The sequence below is a fragment of the Hypanus sabinus genome, chromosome 6, assembly GCF_030144855.1.
Source record: "Hypanus sabinus isolate sHypSab1 chromosome 6, sHypSab1.hap1, whole genome shotgun sequence".
NCBI lineage: Eukaryota > Metazoa > Chordata > Chondrichthyes > Myliobatiformes > Dasyatidae > Hypanus > Hypanus sabinus.
In genome coordinates, this window is record NC_082711.1 from 134724342 (window position 1) to 134749006 (window position 24665).

The 24665-nt window shown below is 40.5% G+C and overlaps 1 protein-coding gene across 1 annotated transcript in view; it reads left to right on the forward strand.

The window, feature by feature from the left end:
- Window positions 1-23113, forward strand: part of LOC132395196 (serine/arginine repetitive matrix protein 3-like) — a 314865-nt gene extending 291752 nt beyond the window's left edge. The window contains exons 8-11 of the mRNA XM_059971486.1: window positions 7582-7919; window positions 11014-11268; window positions 22689-22882; window positions 23103-23113. Of these exons, the coding sequence (XP_059827469.1) occupies window positions 7582-7919; window positions 11014-11268; window positions 22689-22882; window positions 23103-23113 (798 nt within the window). The remainder of the gene's footprint in view (window positions 1-7581; window positions 7920-11013; window positions 11269-22688; window positions 22883-23102) is intronic.
- Window positions 23114-24665: the final 1552 nt, after the last annotated feature.

The window sequence follows — 24665 nt, forward strand, 5'->3', positions numbered from 1 at the left end:
CAACTGATGAAGGTAGGAATGTTATACATCTTTTCCACCCTGTGGTCAGCTGATGGCGCAGTGAGATCAGCGCCGGGCCTGAGAACGGAGGTTCCAGAGTTCGATCCGGTGACAGACCGCTCCCGAGCGTGCTCTCCGTCCATGCCAGGTTGATGTCGAGCTCGCAACTCAACCTCGTAAAATAAAACACTGCCACCTCCAGTTTAAATTCCATCATGGAATATTGTGGAGGGTCAAATACCCAAACCCATCCTAACTACATGTATTTCCACTTTCATGGAGCTAAGAATGTACATCTCTAAATCCCTCTGTACATCCTAATGGCCCTGGAATTTACTATATTCTTCCTCCTTTGACTTTCCAAAGTGCAATACTTTACACTTGCCCAGATTAAACTCCATCTATCCATATTTCCAGCTGCTCTGTATCCCGATGAATCCTTTCACAGCTTTTCTCACTTCTACTAATTTTTGGAGCAACATGCTGGAAGAACGTTGGTCCAGACACAATGTTGATTGTCCATTTCCCTCCATAAATGCTGCCTGACTCCTTGAGTTCTTCCAGTGCTTTGTATGTTAGTCCAGATTCTAGCATCTGCAGTCTCGTGCCTTCATTAATTTTTGTTTCATCTGCAAACTTGCCTATGATTTTTTTCCAAACCACGTCTATATGCAAGAAACGGATTCCTGTAGATCAACACTGGTCAGAATAAAGCTCCTCCTCCACTCTCCTTCGTCTCCAATGACCAAGTCAATTTTGAGTCCAGTCCATCTAGTCTCCATGGATCAATATAACCATATAATAACCATATAACAATTACAGCACAGAAACAGGCCATCTCGGCCCTTCTGGTCCAAGCCGAACGCTTACTCTCACCTAATCCCACTGACCCGCACTCAGCCCATAACCCTCCATTCCTTTCCTGTCCATATACCTATCCAATTTTACCTCAAATGACAATACCGAACCTGCCTCTACCACTTCTACTGGAAGCTCATTCCACACTGCTACCACTCTCTGAGTAACCCCTTGTGTTACCCTTAAACTTTTGCCTCCTAACTCTCAAATCATGTCCTCTTGTTTGAATCTCCCCTACTCTCAATGGAAAAAGCCTATCCATGTCAACTCTATCTATCCCCCTCATAATTTTAAATACCCCTATCAAGTCCCCCCTCAACCTTCTACACTCCAAAGAATAAAGACCTAACTTGTTCAACCTTTCTCTGTAACTTAGGTGCTGAAACCCAGCTAACATTCTAGTAAATCTCCTCTGTACTCTCTCTATTTTGTTGACATCTTTCCTATAATTCGGTGACCAAAACTGTACACAATACTCCAAATTCGGCCTCACCAATGCCTTGTACAATTTTAACATGTGCCATAAATCTTCTGGATCAGCCTGCTATGGTGGACCTTGTCGAAAGCTTTAATCACCTTCTATATCATCGGCATGACACTAAATATGTTACTCACTTAACTTACCAGTACTGACAGAAAGCATAACCGGTTGGATATGTCCTCCATCTTTTTGCTTTGACTGACTGAAGTACTTATGCATACAGTTCATTATAATTGCCAGCAAAGCAGTTTGCAAATTGTGAGAAACAACCATATAATTTATAAGTTAGATGTAGTTCCCTAAATTTTGAATAGTTATATTATGTAATAGAGGTAGTTCAACTCATAACATTTAAAAAGACAACAGTCTTGAAACTTAACAGTTTAGAATGTAACTATGCACAAAAGAAAAAAATTAGGAGCATTGCTGTCTCTGTGTTCATTGTACTCACATCAAGAGCAAGCACAGTCAGATACGAGTACCTTGGTGATAATAACATATCTGAATATATCAGTAAAAATAAAGAGATAAAAGAGTTGCCTAATGCTCCTGAGCAAATGGCAGAGTGTACTGTCCTTGCTGAGGTCAGACTGTCAGCCAAACCCCATCCAAAAATGACATGAGAGCCAGGATATAGCCTCAGCTCCTGTTTTTTTTTATTTATTGCAGACTCAATGACATGACAGAGTGAATAAGGAGTGAAACAAAATGCAGTGGAATTACCACCTTGTTCCATTCACACAAGTAAATATGCACAGATAACTAAGAACTTAGTTAAGTTTCCTGAAGGTAAAGATAAGATTCCAACAAGTAAATACTACAGGTAAATGATATGTCTAAACCATTAGCATCTAGGTTAGTGTCTAATAAACTCAAAACTCAAAAATAACATTCTATTTCAGCAAGATCTTATTGATACCTTAAGATTAACATCTAAATAATATAACATCAGCTTACAAGCAATGCTTCTGTTGGGGAAACAACTAGTTAGCTTAACATGGAAACTTATTTCGCTCGTAACATAAACCTCTGGGCAGCCAATGTGCTTTGCTGTTTACTACCTCCTGATCGCACAGGAAGCGACCCAATGCACATCTGAATCAGTTAATTTCAGAGTAAGAGCTGAATGTGCTTAATCACATAGTAAAAATAAACCAATTGCCCAAAGGCAGAACACAGAACATCACCCCTACCTGCTAGAAACAACTTCTGACTTCACTCCTCTGTCTGCACAATTGCATTCTAACATAGTCTAGCAAGAAACTCGTGTATCAAATTACTGCAAACAACTGGGAACAGTTGGTTAAGAAGCTGGTTCACCCCCATCATCACAAAGAAATCAATCACTTCAGCCTTGCCAGCAACACACTCACTCTGAGAATACATATTTTTAACTGAAATCCCTTTAAAATTTCTCATAAGGTGAAATTTGTGACTGTTCTTAAATATAAGTATCTGTTCAGGTGTTGTCAGTGACCATTTCTAGCCTCAGATTATTCAACCCTCATAGAACTTAATTTTTCACATTCGATAGATATGATGAGGAATAGCCATGTATGTTGGTACAGAAAACGAAAGCAGGTTCGGATGGAGTCATCACTTATAGTGTCTCTTATTATTGCCGTTGTTTTAGTAGCATCAGGCAGTATCTTCAGTTCAGAGGAGAAATGCCAATAAAGCAGATTTTACTGTTTTGTACCTTCACACAGATTTTACTTCGTTCATATTTGAGTTCAGCAGCTAATATAATCTTAGGAAAGTTTTAGTCAGAGGAACGAGTGAAACATCATGAGCTAGGTTTAAGCTTTCATTAATAGGTGGGCATATAAAGGGGTGACCATCTGACTTTGGAGATGCTGCCTGACATGACATCAACAGGCTAAGTGACAAGCCGTTTCTATAATGTGAACACCAGATGTCAGACCATTGCCCAGGTGCTGGAGATGGGAATGCACATGGGATCTGCATCTTTACATAAAAGATTTGCCTTTCCTTGTATGTGTGCATATTTTGTTTTGGTTCAGAGTACTCAACAGCCTACACAAAATTGGCATATACATCCACCTTGACAATTTCCGAGTCAGGGAAATCATATACTTTTCTAAATGGTGATCAGGTTGGCAACAGAAACTTTAAGTAGTTCTTAAAGGGTTAACTTGCCCAACTAGAAATTATCCATAGGGTGGTCTGGTTGTGTCGCCCATTCTCTCATTGACAGCTTCCTTTCCCTCTCTGTGTGCTTTTTGTCACCTGTGAACTTCCTCTGTGCATATGATCCACGTGCACTTTCCGTTTCCCTTAACAAGTTGTCTTGTAATTTTATTGCATTGCATGTGGTTGGGCTTTTATGTTTAACAACAATTTTCTTTTATTGAGCATTTTGTGAATGAAACATCATGGCTGCAATGTTTGAGCTTAAAGAAAATAGAGGAAAAACTAACAGTCAGCTTCAAGTCAAAAGGCACGTTACTAAAGAGTCATTGTCTCTTTCCCCATACTGCACTCCAATGTGGAGAATATTGTTTTCTTTTACTATTGCATTCCTATCAGTGATTGGAAAGGTAGGTATTTATTTGCCTTGACACGCAACACATCTGCAGATGAGTCTGTTAAAGCACCCTGGCTTGAAGTTAATTCTATTTGATTTCTACTTTAGAGGGGACTTTTTGTTTTTGGGTTGTTCTGTTTCATTATTAAATCCTCCAATAAGCCCCTGCTCTGAATTTGTGTTTTTTTTTTAGCCTTCATGTTCTTTAGAGTTGTTAAGATGCATATCTGTGTTGTTTGTAGCACTGATCCATGAATGATGCCTTTTAAGCCATTTTCTTTCATTTCTCTTATTTTCAGTCACTGTACTAACATATGTAGCATCCCTGAATATAGTTGTATGTTCTTCTCTAGCTATAGAAAATAAAAAAGGAAAGATCTCAAAAAGTAAAGAGCAAATGAATGTATAAGGTGCGTGAGTATTTTGCCAGTACACTTGGCAGACATATTGTTCCAACTATTCCTTGTTTGGGACACTGCATATTCTAGAGGAGGAATAAATTTAAAGGGAGAAAAAAAGTGAGTTAAGACTGCATCGAGCATCCCTCATAAGCTTGGATCTCTAGCTATCTTTGCAGATCTTCTCTAACTTTGTGGAGTGTATTTGTCCCGTGTTCTCAACTTCCTGTGTCTATTCTGGTGTTTGTGAGTAAATATAACACCTGCTTTAAAAAGGTGATTACCAGTAGAGCAAATATTCCCTTAGCACCTTTTACATCTTCTTTGAATGTTTGGGGAAGCTCCCAGGCTTCTGGAAATGCATGGCTAGTTGTCTCCTTCTAGATCTTTTGCTTGAATCGTACTTTGCTTTCTGGCTTCACAATAAAGTCAAGGCTTTCAAGAGATCTGTACATAATTGGGTTACAGTGAAGTCTTAAAGATGATGGAACTTTTAAAATTAAGGTAATTTTAACTGAGCACGTTGACTTGCTTGATAGAAATTTATGGAAGGGCAAATGAGTTTAACAATGCAGTTTTTAACAAAAGGAATATCAAAGCTCTAGTATGGAGAACACATATCTGCAGTTTACCCATGCAAAGTAATGTTGTTTTCCTATGTTCTCAAGAGTTCAAGATGCTGAACCTTCAGGGGGTGGAGGGAGGGAGGAAAATAGTCAATAAAAACAGCATGTAGCACTGCCAAGGATCTTGGTGAAGAGCAGCAGAGACATCTTTTGCCTGCAGTTCCTGTGCACTTATAAATCCCAGATATGACAGAGAACATTGAATAGGAAAGCAAAACAAGGCCCTCATTACAAGTAGCACCTTTCAGCCCTGAAACCAATGATGCTTTTCACTTTTAAAGTAGTTTTTAAAGTGTTATTTGATTATTATCAATCATTTTCTTTTATGTTGAAAACAAGCGAGGTTAAAATTTGTTCATTTGATTAGTTGTGTTTTCCAAACATTAATCCCCATTAATTAAAAACTCAGACTTCCTAAAGCATGCGATCCACAATTACAATTTTATAGTGTCCTTTTGCATTCATGAACACTTGGAAACTTGGTGAAAATCAAGTGTATTGGCAGAAATGTTCATTTTGTTTTAAATAAACAAACTAAGTTTGCAATGTTTAAACAAAAAGCTGAGGTCTCCATTCTTTAAATCCCCTATAAAATAGTAGTACTAGATCAGCAGTCCATCCGCTTCTCATTCTGACCTAATCTTTGCCATAATGCGATTCAAGGGAGACCAAGTAGAGTTGGGGAGCAGTCACTTGGGACTGCTTTAATCCTCCACTCCCACCCTCTGAAACCATTAAGCACACAACCAAAATCTGTTCATATATCTTGTGGTTGATTTTGTCTTGAGGAGGTTGAAAAGAACTTGTTGGGGAAATAAATTTTTAAAAGCTGCTGCTCAGATAATTTCAGAATGTTAAATTATCATTTGAAAGTTATCAAGTATTGGCCACTTTATATTGGGCATTTCTCCAGTTCTTTAGTAAAATTAATTTTTGGCTAAATATTTGCACTATTATCACGCACAGTGCAGAACGTCTGCAAACTAAAAACTTAAGCTCAGCCATCAGAATCCTTGGTGACTGATATAACCCACGGTCATTATGGTGCAGTTATGATGAACCTGGGGTAAAGGCTTGAGCATATGAGGTGTGTTATGTTTGGGTGCTACAGCGTGTTTACTTTTCGGAAGTGAAATCGGGTCACCACAGTGAACAAGTAAGGCAAGAGATCACAAATGACCATCTAGAAAACCATCAAGTAGCCACAGTCACAGAGTTAATACTGGGGTGGGGATGGTATCATCGAGCTGGGCCCAGTAAAGCCGACGATCTCTTCTTAACCACATTTTTTTCCTCTAGGAGCAGGCATCTTAGGTTGATCTATTTTACAGGAAATATGCTCTATAAATGGAAGTGGTTGAAAAATGAAAGAACCTTACCACTAGAAAATTTAATGTGCTGTGTAGTCCAGAATTCAATTTTGAAGAATGGGCAAAGACATCGCCTATATCGAAGGACACATTAGACAGAAAAATAAAAGCGAGTTGTTTAATCTTGATAACAAAATCTGGCTGGAAAATAGAGGTGGCTGTTTCGCCAATCTCTTTTGACTAAAGGACGAAACTAGAAATTATGCACTTGCCCTGAACTAATTCACAAAATCTTTGGGATTAATTAACACGTCAGAACTGAAAGCAAAAATACATTATTATAAATTCAGTTCTTAATTTTGTCTTCAAAATGTTTCCCTTCGCCTGTGTGCAGCTGAAGAGAGTTCTAGGTCACAGAGACTAGGAGGGGCCTATTCCTGCATTTAAAGCATAAGTAGACATACTGCATTTCACTTTGTTTCTTAATACCTCCTGCACTAAACTTCACAGGTAAAATCTGACGATCCATGTGCATATATATTTTCCTTGTGTCGAGCTGTGGCCCAGAGACCCCGGACTGGCCTTATTTTAGTGCATCAGTACTTGGGCATTGAAGCTGTTGCATTATTGTAGTATTAATAAATTCCTTTTGCACATTCTTAATTTCAAACATTGTTCATATTTCACTACTTGGAAAGGGCTTTTTTGTGTCTTTTTTTCTCTTGCATTTTGTGACTCTAATGATGCACTTATGTTGCCCCGCTTTTCCCTTTTTCCTCACACCTTACCTACTAATGGAGGAAATGCTACCTGATTGGTAAGTGTATGTTAACCAAACGGGGGTACAAAAAAAAATTAATAATCTGGGTCGCTGATGACAGATGAGCAGTTCTCTGCAGGAAAAAGCACAAAAAGAAAACAGTATTATTCAGCGAGTTTTGTTTGAGTGATAATTAATACATTTGTGGATTTTTTTCAATTTTTGCCTTCCATTTCTGTGCTGTTCAGTCAAGTTGTCTATCTTCACCTTGTTTTTTTTTAAACCAGGAATTGTAAGAAAACTTGTCCTTTCCTCAAAAAAAATACAGCAACCCGTTAAGCTCACTTTTTAATATTTATTTATCTTCCATTCTATTCCTTCTTAAACTTTTGTTGACTCTTTGTTTTTTCCCATTCCAGGTTTTTATTTTCAATTAATTTTTGGTTTGCATGCAAGATCTTGCATGAGCTGCACTGTAGAGGACTGTGTTAGATAAACTATTGACGTAGGCTGTGTCATAGGGATATGGCAAGAATTGGAAAGAAGTGTTACCAATGTGTCAGAGTCTCTTTTAAGGTTAGCCTTTTTCTCCTGCTGCAGAGCACCGACTCCAGGTCATTGTCTCCAGGGAAAGAGCCCAGGTCGGCATCAAAGTCTCCAAAGGCGAAGGAAGGCAAGCACTCGAAGCATAACTCCAGGAGTTTCAGGTCCAAATCCCCTAGGAGATCCTCCGCTGAGGGCAGGCACGCAAAGCCCAGGTCAAGGTCAGCATCCACACACAGGGCTTCCAGCCGGCGGAAGTCGAGCCTCCCGGCTCACAAAGTATCTTCTCGCTCCCCAAGCCAATCAGACTTCAGCAGTGACTCTGCAGAATCTGTCGGCAGCCGATCACGATCGCACCACACGTCAGGCCGGAGTAAACGTGCACGAGCAAAGAAGTTAGTCCTCTGTTATTTCTCTGCTTTTCAAAAGACGAGGTCTATTGTTGGTCAACATCCCCAAATCTTTTGGACTCTTGTCTATCCATTTTTGGGTCATTCGATGCCACATGACATGTACTGCTCCTTCCATGGAGACTACACTTCAGCTCATAGATTTGGTTTATATTGTATGTGGCTGAATGGAAATGTAACTCTAGCCACATTTCACTTTCCTTACTGTCAGTCAATTCCAGCTAGTCCCAAAATGCATCCCCTTAGAGTTGGTGTAAAGTGCCACAGTCAGACACAGCATCATCATCATTATGCGCCATGTCCTATCACATGGACGATTACGGACTGATAACCATGATTGTCCTGGTAAATTTTTCTATAGAAGTGTTTGTCTTTGCCTTCTTCTGAGTGGTGTTCTTATAAGACAGGTAACTCCAGCCATTATCAATATTCTTCAGAGATTGTCTGCCTGTCATTAATGGTCACATAACCAGGATTCGTGATATGCACCGGCTGCTCATACGACCATCCACCACCTGCTCCCATGGCTTCATTTGACCCTGATCGGGGGACTTAGCAAATGCTACACCTTGCTCAAGGGTGACCAGTAGGCTAGCAGAGAGAAGGAGTGCCTACACCACCTTTGATAAAGAGGTATCTCCACAACCCCACCCTAAGACCCAGCAGTCACATTGAAAAATTTAGCTTGGTAATTGCATTAGAAAAGAAATATTTGTACTCATGTGATGTCCATAAAATGTGCATAAATCAGTCACTTCCTGTCATGATTCACCCTACCAATGTTATCTTCCCATTATATTTCACACTTGTGACGGGATCATTAACATTCAATGTCTGACTCACTGACAGATATTGAATTGTAAGGGCCTAGCCTGTGATTTTTGTGCATTCACAGCTAAACAAGGAATTGCAGAACACTGAAAGGGGGAGCCATGTTGAATTCGTTGCCCTGCTCCTTTTTAAATGAGGAACATTGACAGAGGCCCAATGAGATCAGAAGGTATAGGGGTAGAATTAGGCAATTTGGCCCATTGGGTACACTCCACCATTCAACCCTGGCTGATTTATTTTTCCTCTCAACTCCAGTCGCCTGGCTTCTCCCTGTAACCTTCAATACCTTTATTAATCAACCTATCAACCTCCTCTTTAAAATCACCTAATGCCTCTAAATACGCCTAATCCCACATTCAGATTTTCTCCTCCTGATCCCAACCTCGCCCGACTTCCAAACCTGATGCAGGGTTTTGAACTAGTGTCGGCAATTCCATTCCCCCCACAAATGCTGCTCAACCCACTGAGTTCCTCCAGCAAATTTTGTGTTGTTCCAGTTTCCAGTATCTGCATTCTCCCCTCTCCCCCTCTTCCCCCTTGAATTCAGTCTCCTTTCTCTGTTCCCCCCCCCCCCCATTCTCCAACTCGCCCTCCACCTACCTTCATTTCAGTGTCCCTTCATTCACATTGCAGTCTGTTGCAGAGCGAGCTCTTTAACAGTACTGGTACATTTGCCAGTGTGTAGATTTTCTGTGGGGTGTCTTCCAGGGTAAAACTGAGTGCACCAGAGATGGGTAAAATCCAATTTCCAGACACTGGCACAATGTGCTCATACTTGCATTCATTGATATTTTCATATAACCTTGCAGTTCAGTCCATGTAATTACATTCTTCTCAAGACAAGCAAGCTCAGCAGAAAATTAGCAAGTTTTCATTGTTGACCCGGCAGACGACCAAGGGCAGGATGCAGTTGTACGAGCTCAGATACCATTGTGTTCCATTCTTGCCTTATTTCCATATTCAAGGTACTGTAAAGACTCTGAGGTCAGTGTGAAATGTTAAAATACTTTTGTGAAGAACTCTGGGGTACACTGAAAATGGGAAAGAAAGATCTACCAGTCTGCAGTCATGCCTTACACAAAAGATGAGTGCAAGCTTTTCAATCCAAGGGCAATTTTGCAGAATCCCAGACCTTTGGTTATTTCATCAATAATCTTCATGCCATAATTAGTGCAGTGTTAATTACTTATTGCCTGTTATGCCACCAGCACTGAGGGCAGCAATCAAAGTTCCTCTTCTTTGTCTGGAAGGATTCTTCATTGCTGTTTCTGAAACATTTTTTTGACCAGTCAGGGTTGTTAGCCCTGAGCTAAACCACCGAACATGGAAGACTAGCGCACCACCCTTAGTCACTCTACCCTTTGACCTGTTTGGCATGGGTGACCCTACCAAGAGCCTAAGCATAAAGCTCTGACTCCAGCCAACATAGCTCTCCAGGTCAGTGAGGCACACGAGCCTCCAAACCACGACAAGGTTGTGGTCCTCTTGGAGGGTAGTCATACTTTGACTCATTTATTTTCCTGACTCCCCTGATAATAATGCAAAGCCTGGACAAAATTTAGGCTCAGATGTATAAGTGGTAAGTAATGTCCAACCCACACAAGCGCCAGGCAAGAATCAGTTCCCTCGAGTGAGAGCCTGGTGTTATTGAATTAATAAACATCCCATCGTTGACCAGAGTCTTAACTGGATAGGAATTTAATCTTGACAGGAAACCATGTGTACATTACTTTGAATTGTACATGCTTTGGGTTATTATTCAAATGGGAGATGTCTTTGGTTCCTCTGTACACGGCTGTAAACGTTGCCATTGTCTCAGAAACCCATTTTCCTGAAAAGCAGGTCAGAGGTTATGAGAGCTGGTGAGACGCTTGGGCAAGTGCTTTGATTTCTGTCGCAAGAAAGGACTGCGATGGGATATCCTCCACTTTCAGGGATGAAGTCAATACCAACCCCACACAAGAAACTCCATGAACAAAGGGGCATCCACACACCCGAACATTCCCTTTCTGAATCAGTGGTGTGGGCACTCTGTAAAATATAGAAAACAGCGATACGCTCCCCTCCAATTTACATGCCGTAACTCCCACTCTACATGTCTTGTAGCTGACAGAGGCCGGCCTGTGACAGGGGTAGGGTGAAGCTGGACATTCCAGAAGACCTTTCCCTCCCCCCCACCCCACCCCCATTTTCACAGTCGGTCATAAAGCAACATGAAATAAGAGTGCATGTGTTTGATTTCCCGAAGGTTAAGGCAGGCACCAAGTCGTCACCGTCGAAGGCATTACGCAAGACGGAACAAGAGCCGCGGCCGCTCGCCAGGCAAGCACGAACAACCGAGCAGCCACAACGCGGACAAGAAGAAAAGCTCCTCCTACAGCCCCAGGCACAAGAGCAGCTCCAGGAGCTCCAGCACGTCCCGGTCCCGCTCATGCTCGCGGCCACACGACAAGAGAGACGGGCGGAGCAAATCTCGGTCGTCGCCTCGCAAGGAGCAGTCCAGGTCAGCCTCAATCTGCCACCATGTGGGGCCGGGTCACTTTCTGTACACTCGTGCGAGTACGATTTGCCCGCTGTGTGTGATACCTGTGAAGCGGAGTGGGCAGTACTCTCAGGTTTTCAGTGAGTCTGTGCGCTTTATGTAAACATCACAAGTGGCCCTTCACCCCAGGCCTTTTGCAAGATCTGGACCTGCAGCAGGTTGGGATCATCTGTAAAAATCTGGCCAAGGGCTTTATGGTAGCATAGTGGTTAGCATGCTTACAGTAACAGTGACCCAGTTGCCTGTAAGGAATTTGTACTTTGTCCACATGACCACTACTCGAAGGGCCAAAAGGTCCTATACAACACCATATCTCAAGAAATAAATAAGTGGACCAGCTTCAGTCACGTGAAGAGATTTTTGGTCAAAGTCATTTCTTAACTGTTCAACCTTTATTTAAGTTTATTTGCTTGTTCCATTTTCTGTTCATGAGTTTCAAAACCTGTCAAATGAATCAAGGATTTTATTTAACTTACTAGAGATCACGTTTCTGCTAGAATGTCTGGGAACAAGATTTATTTGGTCTTTATTGTTTAAGGAAACTAATGCTATAATATGAATGGGAGATCACCAGGTTTTTATGCAGAGAGTAAGGTTATAATGAAGAAGATCTCAATCTGCAGTGATACACCTTAATTAGTGAGCGAGTAAGCCAAGCAGCTCTTTCCCAGCAATAGAATGTATTGATCAGGAAAGGCAAAATTGAAGAGGTTTCAACTTCCTGTGTTGTGCTTCCGCCAAATTCTGTGGGATAACCCATCCTACCAGCAGAATCAGCCCCGGGACATTTTCAATTCCAAGTGATGACTCAGCCATTGTCAAGTGCTGCCTACCTGCCATGGGTTCAGAAACGACAGGGCTCTGAATCCCTGATTTGGGAACATGTTTGAACATGGGCAAATGGGGAATTCTAATGTAAGTAATTAAACCTTTTTAGGAAAAGCTATTTTTAGCCATGGAGTTTCATCAAGAGACATTTATACGTCACTGAAATTGACCTAACAAGCTCTGTGTGACTTTGGATTCTTTCTCACGTATCCAGGGCTCTCCACATTTCACACCTCAGGCAAATGAAAGAAAGTCATTGGGAGAAAATAAATCACAGACTACATCCACAATAAGGCACTGTTTTAGTTTATTTATTATCTTTCATAGAATTTGCATAATACAAAAAAAACACGGTGCCATATGATTCAATTTGTTGGGCACAGTGCTGTTGAAGTACAAACTGTGTGTTTTACAATCAACATCATTATGTGACAAGAGAAAATCTGCAGATGCTGGAAATCCAAGCAACACACACAAAATGCTGGAGGAACTCTGCAGGCCAGGTAGCATCTATGGAAAACAGTAAACAGTTGATGATTTGGACTGAAACCCTTTGTCAAGACTGGAGAAAGAAGATGAGAAGTCAGAGTCAGAAGATGAGGGTGGGGGGAAGGAAGAAGTACAAGGTTGTAGGTGAGAGGTGAAACCGGGAGAGGGGAACGGGGTGAAGTAAAGAGCTGGGAATTCGATTGGTGAAAGAGATAAAGGGCTGGAGAAGTGGGGATCTGATAGGAGAGGGCAGAAGGCCATGGAAGAAAGGGAAGGAGCATCAGAGGGAGGTGATGGGCAGGTAAGGAGATAAGGTGAGAGAGGGAATTGAGAATAGTTAATGGTGAAAGAGGGAAGGCAATTACCAAAAGTTCGAGATATCAATGTTCATGCCATCAGGTTGGAGGCAACCCAGAGGGAATATAAGGTGTTGTTCCTCCAACCTGAGTGTGGCCTCATCACAACAGTAGAGGAGGCCATGGACCGATATATCGGAGTGGAAGTGGGAAGTGGAATTAAGATGGGTGGCCACCAGGAGATCCCGCAGTTTCTGATGGACAGAGCGTAGGTGCTCAGTGAAGCTGTCTCCCAATCTACACCAGGTCTCTCCAATGTACCGGGAGCACCAGATACAGTGGATGACCCCAACAGACTGACAGATGAAGTATCTCTCCATCTGGAAGGACCATTTGGGACCCTGAATGGTAGTGAGGGAGGAGGTGTAGGGGCAGGTATGACACTTGTTCCACTTGCACATCATTACGTTCCATGACACAGGCGATCATAGTTTTTCCACTACCATTGCCTCCTGGGCACGTCTTTGCAAGATGGGTGACCCTAGCCATTATCAATACCCTTCAGAGATTGTCTGCCTGGCATCAGTGGTCGCACAACCAGGACTTGTGATGTGCACCAGCTGCTTCTGTAGCTTCACGTGACCCTGATTGGGGGCTACAGTCTAGGGAAGGGAAGGAGCACCTTACATCTCCTTTGATAGTGACGTATCTCCACAATGCCACTGCATTTTACAGTGCAAGTGGTAAATTAAGATTCAGTATTAGTCACAGATCATACAGCACAGAAACATGCCTTCAATCCAACTGTAAATAATACCCAAGGCTCTGATCTAAACCAGTCCCATTTACCTGCATTTACCCCATATCTCTCTGTATCTGTCCAACTGTATTTAAAAAGTGCCTGCCTCAAACACTTCCTTTGGGAGCTTATTCTATGTGTAAAACAAAAACAAGTTCCTATTAAACTTTTCCACTGTCACCTTAAACCCATGTCCTCTAGTTCTCGATTCCCAAACCTTGGAATAAACTGTGAGCATTTACCCTGTCTGTACCCTTGTGACTTTATGCACCCTTATGAGGTCATCTCTCTGTCTCCTACTCTCCAAGGGGAAAACTCCTAGCCTTCCCAACTTCTCCCTGTAACTCAGTCCCTCAAGTCCTGGCAACAGCCTTGTAAATCTTTTCTGAACCACAGTATTTGCAATATTTTCCCTATAGCAGGGCGACCAAACCTGAACACCATTCTCCAAGTGCAGCATCACCAACATCTTCTACAACTGCAACATAACCTCCTAACTTCTATACGCTATGTTGTAACTGATGAAAATCCTCCTGATCCTCAATTGTTAAGCACACTTATCTGGTTTTGACTTCTGCTCCAGATACTTGATGGAAACATGACCACAGGTCCAGGGTGACACTTCGGAAGGACTGAAGAAATGTTGCAGTGTGGTGGAAGTGCTGTCTTTTGGATAAAATCCTGTCCACACTTAGTGTTTGCTATTCACAATCAATATAATAAAGAAGTCAAATATCATATGAAACGTAATTACCTAGGAACTGTGAGGCAGATAGAAATAGACTTCAGATCAGGGGCTCCCAACCTTTTTTATGTCATGGACCAATACCATTAAGCAAGGGGTCCATAGACCCCAGGTTGGGAACCTCTGCTCTGGAGGGATAATGACAACGTGAGCGTGTTGCAGGTGGAATGTTATGCTGAAAATTTTGATGCACAAGACAAGTATTTTTTTTAAGTGGTGACGGAATGGATAATATTGATGTTCACAGGAAGCTAAACACAAACTACTAAAAGTTATCAAGCAGTTGCAGCAAGCAACTAGGAAGGCAAATGGTACATAGGCTGGATTTAAAGAAAACTTGCATTCGAGAGTAAAAATGTCTTTTTGTAATTGTACAGAGCTCTACTGAAGCCACCCCTGGAATGCTGTGCACAGGAGATATTTGTCTCCTTACACAAAACCATTTTTTGCGTGGAAAAGATATATTAAACTGATCCCAAGGATAGTGTTTTATAAGAAGAAATTGACTAGACTAGATCAATATTATCTGTAATTTAGAAGAATACAAAGAGATCTTGTTTGGAATATTCTGTGAGACTCGAGAGGCTGGATGCAGGGAAGATAGCTGTCCTGTCTAAGGAATCCCAGTCTCTGAGTATTGTGTGCGTCACTTAAGGCAGAGACAAGGAGAATTTTCTTGGTGCTGGCAGTGGTGATTCTTCAGAATTCTTTACACTGTGTTGGGGAGAGGACTTTGGAAGCTCAAGGAAGCACACAAGAATTGGAACATGTATGGAGAAGCATTAAAAAGCTTGTCTTCCATACTGTTCATACAGATCAGTTACTTACACCGTGCATTGAGGTAGGACAATGTAAAGCAATAATAATGTAGAATAAAGTGCAAGAGCTCCAGAGAAAGTGTAACAGTAAGGTGCATGAGCATATCAAGGAGGACTATGAGGTCAAGAGTCCAAGTTATCATACTAGGGAACTATTTAATAGTCTTAAAACATCAGGATAGAAACTGTCCTTGAGCTTGCTTTCAGGCTTTTATACCATCTGCTGATGGAAGAGGGCAGAAGAGAGAATGTCTGGGATGAGTGGAGTCTTCGATTATGCTGCCTGCTCTCCTGAGGCAGTGAGAAATTTCAATATAGGGAGGACGCTGGTCTCTGATGTGCTAAGCTGTGTCCATAACTCTCTGCTGTTTCTTGGGATGCCAGCAGAGCAGTTGGAATGCTAAGCTGTTATGTGTCCAGATAGAATACGGTGCATTGTTAAAAATTGGTAGGGTTCAATGGGGACATGTCAAATTTCACGAGTCAGCTGAGGTGTGGTGCGCTTTCTTGGCTAAAATGTCTATGGCTAGGCTACTGTTGATGCTCACTCCTAGGAATTATTCCACATTCCTCTCGACCTCAACACCATTGATGTAAACAGGAGTATGTGCACCACCCCCTTCCTGAAGTCCGTGACCCGCTCGTTTATTCCGCTGCTGATGTTGGACTCTGGAGTAACGTAAGATGCTGGAGGACCTCAGTGAGTCAGAATGCATCAACGGAGGAAAAGGAACAGTTGGATTTGGATTTGGATTGAGACTCCTCATTTGGACGGGTGGTTGACTGCCCTTTCTCCTCCATAGATGCTGCCTGACCCACTGAGTTCCTCCAGCATCTTGTGTATGGCTTTGGTAGCTTAAGCAATAAATTCACTATTTCATTATTTCAGAATATTGAGGGAAATATTAAATTCTATTTTTGATTTACTTCAAGATTTGCAAGGTGTGATTTTTATGTTCCCTTTTGTTTATTTATTCACTTCTGCACAGAAATACAAGCCCTGGTTTCAGGTTTCGTTCCTTTGACTCTGGGGTAATGAGGAGAGGTATTTGACTGTCAATTTGATAAAATTACTTAAAAATTGAGAAACATATTTAAATAGGAGTGGCTATGAAATAAATGATATCATGATGTTGCGACTGTGCTTTCATAGTGTCCGCCACCGATTCCAGTCTCTCTATCAAGAGACACACTTACACAATGCAGTGAAGGGAGAGTCTGGTTGTACTGCTGAAATATTAATCCTGCTGCATTAACATCCTCCAGCAGCTATTCTGTCTCCCTCTGCTGGTTTACCAAAGAATTGCCAGAAGTGACAGGGATCTCTGCCATTTTATCCCAAAATACAAAAGGCCCAAATTCTGTGTGCTTTGAGCATACTGTTCACACACACAGCTGGGCTTTGGCCCTAGGTCAAACTGTCCATATTGTATCACTGATCTTGCTGGCCAGAGCAAACTTGACACTGAGATCTGTCCATTGAGCTTTTGCTGAAATAATTTTAAAAATTCAGAATCAGAATCAGGTTTAATATCAGAATCATGTTTATTATCACGGTCATGTGATGTGAAATTTGTTAACTTAGCAGCAGCAGTTCAATGCAATACATAATACAGAAGAGAAAAAATAATAAATAAATAAATAAGATAAATAAGTAAATCAATTACAGTATGCATATATTGAATAGATTGAAAAAAATGTGCAACAAACAGAGATACGGTATATTAAAAAATTGAGGTAGTGCCCAAGGGTCAATGTCCATTTAAGAATCGGATGGCAGAGGGGAAGAAGCTTTTCCTGAACCGCTGAGTGAGTGCCTTCATGCTTCTGTATCTCCTACCTGCTGGTAACAGCGAGAAAAGGACATGCCATTGGTGCTGGAGGTCTTAATAATGAACTCTGCCTTTCTGAGACACCGCTCCTTGAAGATGTCCTCGGTACTTTGTAGAAATACATTAAAAATATTAAATTAAGTAAATAGTGCAAAAAAGAGTGGGAATAAATAGTGTGGATCTCTCGATGAGGACTGGTGTGTGTCCCCTTCCTGAAGTCCACTATCAGTTCCTTTGTTCTGTGAATGTAAAATGCAAGGTTGCTGATGCAACACCACTCAATCAGCTGATCTAACTCACCCCTGTAATCCTCCTTGTCACCATCAGCAACTCTGCCGCGTCATCAGCAAATTTATTGATGGTGCTTGAGCTGGTGTCTAGCCACAGTCATGGATGTGGAGAGTAGAGCAGTGGAATAAACACTCATCTTTGAGGTGCACCTGCGTCGATTGTCAGTGAGGAGGAGATACCATTTCTGATCCGCAGGGGCTGTGAGGAAGGCAAGGATCTGGTTACAGTGGGAGGTACAGAGGCCCAGGTTTTGGAGCTTGTTGATTAGAACTGAGGGTATGATGTGTTGAAATTTTAAAATAAAATAAATAATTAGGTAGTTTAAAAAATTAAACGTGTTTTACCACCCTTAAATTTTTGGAACTTCAAATCAATATTTCATTAATTCAAAGTCATTATAACAAGTATTAAATAATTAAAACATTTTATAAAATGTACTTGATTCATTTGTGCTACTCTTCCTCATAGTCATACAGTCACCATTCAAATGAATGCAGTCATAGATCCTGTGTAAGTGATCAGGAGCCTCAGGAAAGTCCAGTTCCAACTCTGAATCAGACTTCGAATAAAACGGCTTAGAAATCTGTATTATGTACAGCGGGACAGCAAAGCTTAAAGTAAAACTTATGATCAGAGTACATACATGTTACCACTCTTTCTGTGGGCATACTTAGCAAATCTAACTGTAAACAGGATCAATGGACAACAAACTGCAAGTAGCAATAAATGACGAGCATGAAATAACAAGATCAAAGAGTCCTTAAATGAGTGCAGTTATGCAAAAGATGATGATAACAGTACTGTAGATGAGAGTGAAATATGGAATGAGATAATCATAGGGAAATTAGAGAAGTTAGGGGGTTATGTACAAACATTTGAATCAGAGCGTGAGTTGGCTACTTTGTCCCAGAGGCCTGTTCAACCAGATTACAGCTGATCTGATTACAACCTCAACTCATTGCCATCTACCAACTCCCCTTTTCCTCATACAGTGTCTATCTAAGTTGAAAGTAAATTTATTACCAAAGTACATGCATGTCACCATATACAACCCCGAGGTTCATTTTCTTGTGGGCTTCCACAAAGAAACACTATAGAATCAGTGAGCACATGGATGAAACCCGTGGAGCTACAGGGAGAGCATGCAAACTCCACAGAGATTTGGACTGAACACTGTACGCCAGTCTCTCAATCAGGTCCCCTCTTGCACTTTGAAATTCCCACGAGTGCAAGCTTAGCCTTTGCAAACTTCCGTGATGAGACATCCAACCCATCCAAATGGTGGTCGTATCAAATTGATTCGAGTAGGTTTGCTTCCTTCTTTAAGAAAGGAGACCAGAACTATACCCAGTACTCAAGTACGATTGCACTAATGCATCACAAAAACTGAAGCATAATCTTGCTGGCTGAATACTCAATTCCCTTAACGATGAACATTAATGTTCTGTTAGTTTCTTAATGACTTGCTGTACCACGTACTAGCTTTCTTTAAATCCTGCATTGGGATACTCAAAGCCCTGCAGTTTATCATCATTTAAATAATATATTTTCCTTTCAGTTTTCCTGCCAAGTAGATAATTTTACATTACCCTGCACTATACTCCATCTGCCAGATTTTGTGCATTCATTTACCCGATCTACATCCCTTTCTAGCCTTCTCTGTCCTTTTTACAACTTGCCTCTTCGCCATGCCTTTGGTGTCTTCATCTAAATCTTGAGTAAATTGTTAGAAGTTGAAGCCCAAGCAGCAATCATTTTGGCATACCCACTTGGCACATCTTACCAAAGAGTGAAAGACTTATTTATACCTAATCTCTGTTTGTTTAGTTTCAAAGCATTATCAAATGCTTTCTCCTTGATTTCCATTACTAATAGCTAAACATAACTGAAAATGGATAAATCAATAAAGTATTACATATCCCAGACTGTACGAGAGGGAAACGCTGCTACCCGGATTGCAATTTTTCTACCCATCCTGGCTGGAGAATGGGGGAATGGAAAGCGATAGCAAACCAATTAACTTAACTTTGGAGGCAGTATTGGAATCCATTCTGATGGACAGTTTGAACTTTCCCTTAGAAAGACACAGGTTAATGAGGGACATTCAGCATGGATGGGGGGTTGTTTCATGTCAGACTTGTGATTGATTTTTTTGAGGCAGTAGCAAGGGGAGTTAATGCAAACTCTGAAGTAGCCTATATAGATTTTAGTAAAGCTTTCAGCAAGGTTCTACTTGACAGGCATGTCAAAAAGTAACATCCTATGGGATCTAAGGATGAGTGATAATTGGGTTGACAAACTGGATCCACAATTGCCAGAAAGCGAAGGGTAAAGATTGATGGGTGTTTTTTTTTCAACAGGAAGCTTTTTACCATTGTAGCTCTAAAGAGCTCAGAACTTGCTCCTTTGCTTTTTGAGATATATATTCCTGATTTAAGCCTTAATGGTAGGGTGCACGATATAAAAATTGGCCATGTGCTTGACCAGGAAGAAAAAAGCTCTAAACTGCAGGGAGACATAGGTGGTCACTTGGTTAGACAAACTATGAAAGGAGCATAATGCAGTGAAGTGAGAGGTACAACAAGGTATGGAATAATGTAGTAAATAGAGGAACATTGATAGGGGTAGAGCAACAAATTCCTAAAGCCAGCAGAACAGATTAAAAAGGCATTTGGGAAGTTTCCTTAATTAGCAAGCAACTAGGGTGGTTATAATAGAATACAAGAATTAAGTTTCCTGTCAGCTTCCTCTGCTCTAAAGAAAACTATTTTTGCTTATCTGAGCACTTTTCAACATCGTGAATCCGGGAGTTGTTTGTTATGTCTCCCCTCTCACTGTGAAATGGAAACACCTCTTTTTCCCTTATTAGGGACAGAGAGAGCCTGTGGTATGTTGAATTACCAGGTAAGCAAGTACTCTTTGAGGTACTGCAAGTCTGTGTCTTTATTGATGCTTGCTGCAGACTTGAGTGCTCGGTGGGGGGCACTGATGCTTTTTTGCCGGTGGGGCTGGGGGGGTGACGCTACCTTGCTGCTGCTTGTGCGTGGGAGGGGGTGAACTGGGGGTGGTTGGGCTTTGGGTTTCTAGCATTTAATGTTCATTCTTTGGGACACTCCTCTGTTTTCGTGGATGTTTGCGAAGGAAGGGAATTTCAGGATGTATATTGTATACATTTCTCTGACATTAGTTGTACCTATTGAACCAGAGATTCTGCAGATGCTGGAAATCTTGAGCAACACACAAAAGGATGGAGGAAGACCTTGACCAAACATGTCAACCATTTCCCCTCCGTAGAGGCTGCCTGACCTGCTGAGTTCCTCCATCACTTTGTGTGTGTTGCTCAAGATTTCTAGCATCTGCAGAATCTCCAGTGCTCGGATAAGCAAAACTTGTTTTCTTTAGAACAGTTCAGGTGCATAAAATATAAAGAGAATAAAGATGAATTAATTTTTTTCCTTTAGCAAGGAGATTAAAACCATAGTGTATCAATTTGAAATGATTGGTAAACAGATTAAAGTGGTGGTGAGGAAAAGCCTTTTCACTCAAAGGGTCACAAGGATCTGGAACTCACTGCAGAGCTTGTAGAGGCAGATGCCATTATGAAGTGTTTGACAGACTGTGACCTGTACAACTACAGAGCCAGTGTTAGAAGGTGGGATTTCAGTGGATAGGAATTTTTCAACTGGCACAGATACAACACCCAAATGTGCGCCTTACCTGTCATTCATTTTATGCGATTCTATTACGTGTTTAGCCCCTTGACCTACTCACAGTACAGATGGTGTGGTTAAGCCATCCTTATTTAAGTTTGTTGATGACACTGCCATCATAGGCCAAATTAAAAATGGTGACAAATCAGTATATAGGAAGGAGATTGAAAATCTGGCTGAGTGGTGCCACAACAACAACCACTTACTCAATCTCAGTAAGACCAAAGAGATGATTATTAAATTCAGGAGGAGGAAGCAAGGGATCCATGAGCCAGTCCTCATCAGAGGATAAGATGTGGAGAGGGTTAGCAACTTTACATTCTAGGTGTTACTATTTCAGAGGACCTGTCCTGGGCCCAGCACATTAGTGCAATTATAAAGAAAGCACAGCAGCATCTCCACTTCTTCAGGAGTTCACGGAGATTCGGCATGAAATCCAAAACTTTGACAATCTTCTATAAATGTGTGGTGGAGAATGTACTGACTGGCTGCATTACAGCCTAGTATGGAAACTCCAACACCCTTGAATGGAAAATCCTACAAAAATAAGCGGGTACAGACCCAGTCCATCCTGGGTAAAGCCGTTCCAACCATTGAGCACATCTACTTGAAACACTGTCGCTGGAAAGCAACATCCATCATCTAGGACCCTCACCACCCAGAACATGCTCTCTTCTCACTGTTGCCATCAGGAAGAAGGTAGTACCTCAGTACTCACACCACCAGATTCAGGAAGAATCAGGAACAAGTACCACCCCTCAACCAAAGGGGGTATCTTCTCTCATCTGCACGTCCCATCATTGAAATGTTCCCACAACCAATAGACTCACTTTCAAGGGCTCTTCGTTTCTTGTTCTCAATATTTATCGTTTGTTTATTTATTATTAATATTATTTTCTCTTTTTGTATTTACAAAGTTCATTGTCCTATGAACTCTGGTTGAATGCTCTAGTTCAGCAGTCTTTCATTGAATCTATTACAGCAATTACTGTGTATGCCCACAAGTAATTGAATCTCAGGGCTGTATATGATGACATGTATGTACTTTGATAATAAAATTTACTTTGAACTATTTACATATTTATTGGTGCCACCGTGCCACAGATTAAAAATGACTCGGGCTCATTATTAGTAATGAAGAGCAGTCTAATATTAGATCTTGACAGTGAGATGAAAACAAAGTGCTGGAAATACTCACTGCATCTGACAGTATCTGGTGAGTGAACCAGCAATAGTGAGTCAAACTCCTTCCTAATTCTAGTAGATTATCACTCTACAATATTCATCCGGCAGCTGACTGTTGGGGAAAGCACAGTCAAATTTAAATGCATTCTCTGAGCTTCCATCAAAATGTAATATACCTAGGTATCTCCTTCCACTGGCGACTCACTCAGCCAGGGACAGCAAAGTCAACTGCTGCTAGGCCTGGGCTTCCTATTAATGACGTCACTGTCTCGGTATTGACTTGCACTATTGCACAAGATGAAGCCAGTTAGAAAAGGAGTTAAAGTAGGCAGGGGTGCCCTGTAATTTTTGCCTGTACTGTTATCCGTTCATTTTCTCCTTGTAACAGAGAAAGGGATAGTGACATGGGAGCACGGCACCACGACTCTGAAGTAGAGAGGCATCGGCGTCGATCCAGAAGCTACTCGCCCATTAGAAAGCGAAGGCGAGATTCGCCCAGTTTCATGGAGCCCCGTCGCATTACAAGGTACAACACTGGCTGGGCCCAGCTGCCATTCTTCACTGGGGTTTACTTCGGAATTAGTAAGAAAGGGAAGAAACACTTACTGACTATGTATTCTTTACAGCTATTCAGATCTCATCTTATCGTGAGTATAGTGATATTTTAGCACAGTTATAAGAGATGTTATAGTAGATTCCTTGTGTGATCAAATGACAATTTGATTTTTTTTTTCTTTTTAATCTCTTCTCATTTGTAATTCCTATGTTCACCTAAACCTTCGTTCTTAGGTTTGTTTTGCAGGTTGGTTGTGAAGACGGGATAGTTTAAAATAAGTCTACGTATTTTTAAAACTTCTGACATATGAATGCTTGCTCTGTTTGCTAGTGTATGAAGTTATGCGCAGTATATTGTCCAAAGTTTATGTGCCTTTCTTTCTTTCTTTCTTTTTCAATCTTTTTATTGAATTTCATATATAAAAAAAACATATCGTAATATTGAATAGGTTATGAGTACATTAGACTTAGTTAAATTAGTAATAGAATAACAATATCTTATTAAAATATCAGCAAAAAAAATAGTACATTAATCAATCTAACCTATATTAATTATACATGAAAAAGAACAAGGATAATCATCAAAAGAAGAAAAAAAAATTTTAAAAATGCAAGAAAACAGAACATATATTGAAAAAAAAATAAAACCTAAACTAAACTAACATGGGCAATAATAACAGTTTATATGTATATGATAGAGTCAAAAACTCCAGAACTCCATACCAGAACAAGAATAAAAAGAGAAAAGGTCTGGAAGAGACCAAATTAATTCATATGAAAATGTTGAATGAATGGTCCCCAAGTTTCTTCAAATTTAATTGATGAGTCAAAAATAGTGCTTCTAATTTTTTCTAAGCTCAAATAAGAAATAGTTTGAGAGAACCACTGAGACGTGGTAGGAGGATTTACTTCTTTCCAATTTTGTAATATAGACCTTCTGGCCATTAATGTTACAAAGGCGATCATTCGTCTAATTGAAGGGGAGAATCGACTATCATCTTCATTTGGTATACCAAAAATTGCAGTAATAAAATGAGTTTGTAAATCAATATTCCAAATTGAGGAAATAATAGCAAATATGTCCTTCCAATAGTCATGTAAAGTGGGACATGACCAAAACATGTGGGTCAATGAGGCCACATCTAAATGACATCTGTCACATTGAGGGTTAATATGAGAATAGAATCGAGCAAGTTTATCTTTAGACATATGGGCTCTATGTACAACCTTAAATTGTATTAAAGCATGTTTAGCGCATATAGAAGAATTAACCATTTGTAGAATTTTTTCCCATTTTTCTGTTGATATTATTATATTGAAGTTCTTTTTCCCATTCTTGTTTAATTCTACCTGATATTTCTGGTTGTATCTTCATAATCATATTATAAATAAAAGCCACTAATCCCTTCTGATAGGGATTTAAGGTAAAAATCATATCTGAAAAATCTATCAAAGTTGAATTGGGAAAGGATGGTAGAACTTTATGTAAAAAATTTCTGATTTGTAAGTATCTAAAAAAATTAGATTTAGGTAACTTAAATTTGTTGGAAAGTTGGTCGAAAGACATCAAACTACCTTCAAAAAGAAAGATCTCGAAAACATATTATACCTTCCCTTTTCCATATGCTAAAAGCTTGATCTGTTAAAGAAGGTTTAAAAAAGAAGTTAAGTAAGATAGGGCTATCTAGAACAAAGTTTTTCAGAGTAAAAAACTTACGAAATTGAAACCAAATTCGTAATGTGTGCTTGACAATAGGGTTGGATATCTGTTTATTGAATTTAACTAAATCAGTAGGAAGAGAAGAACCAA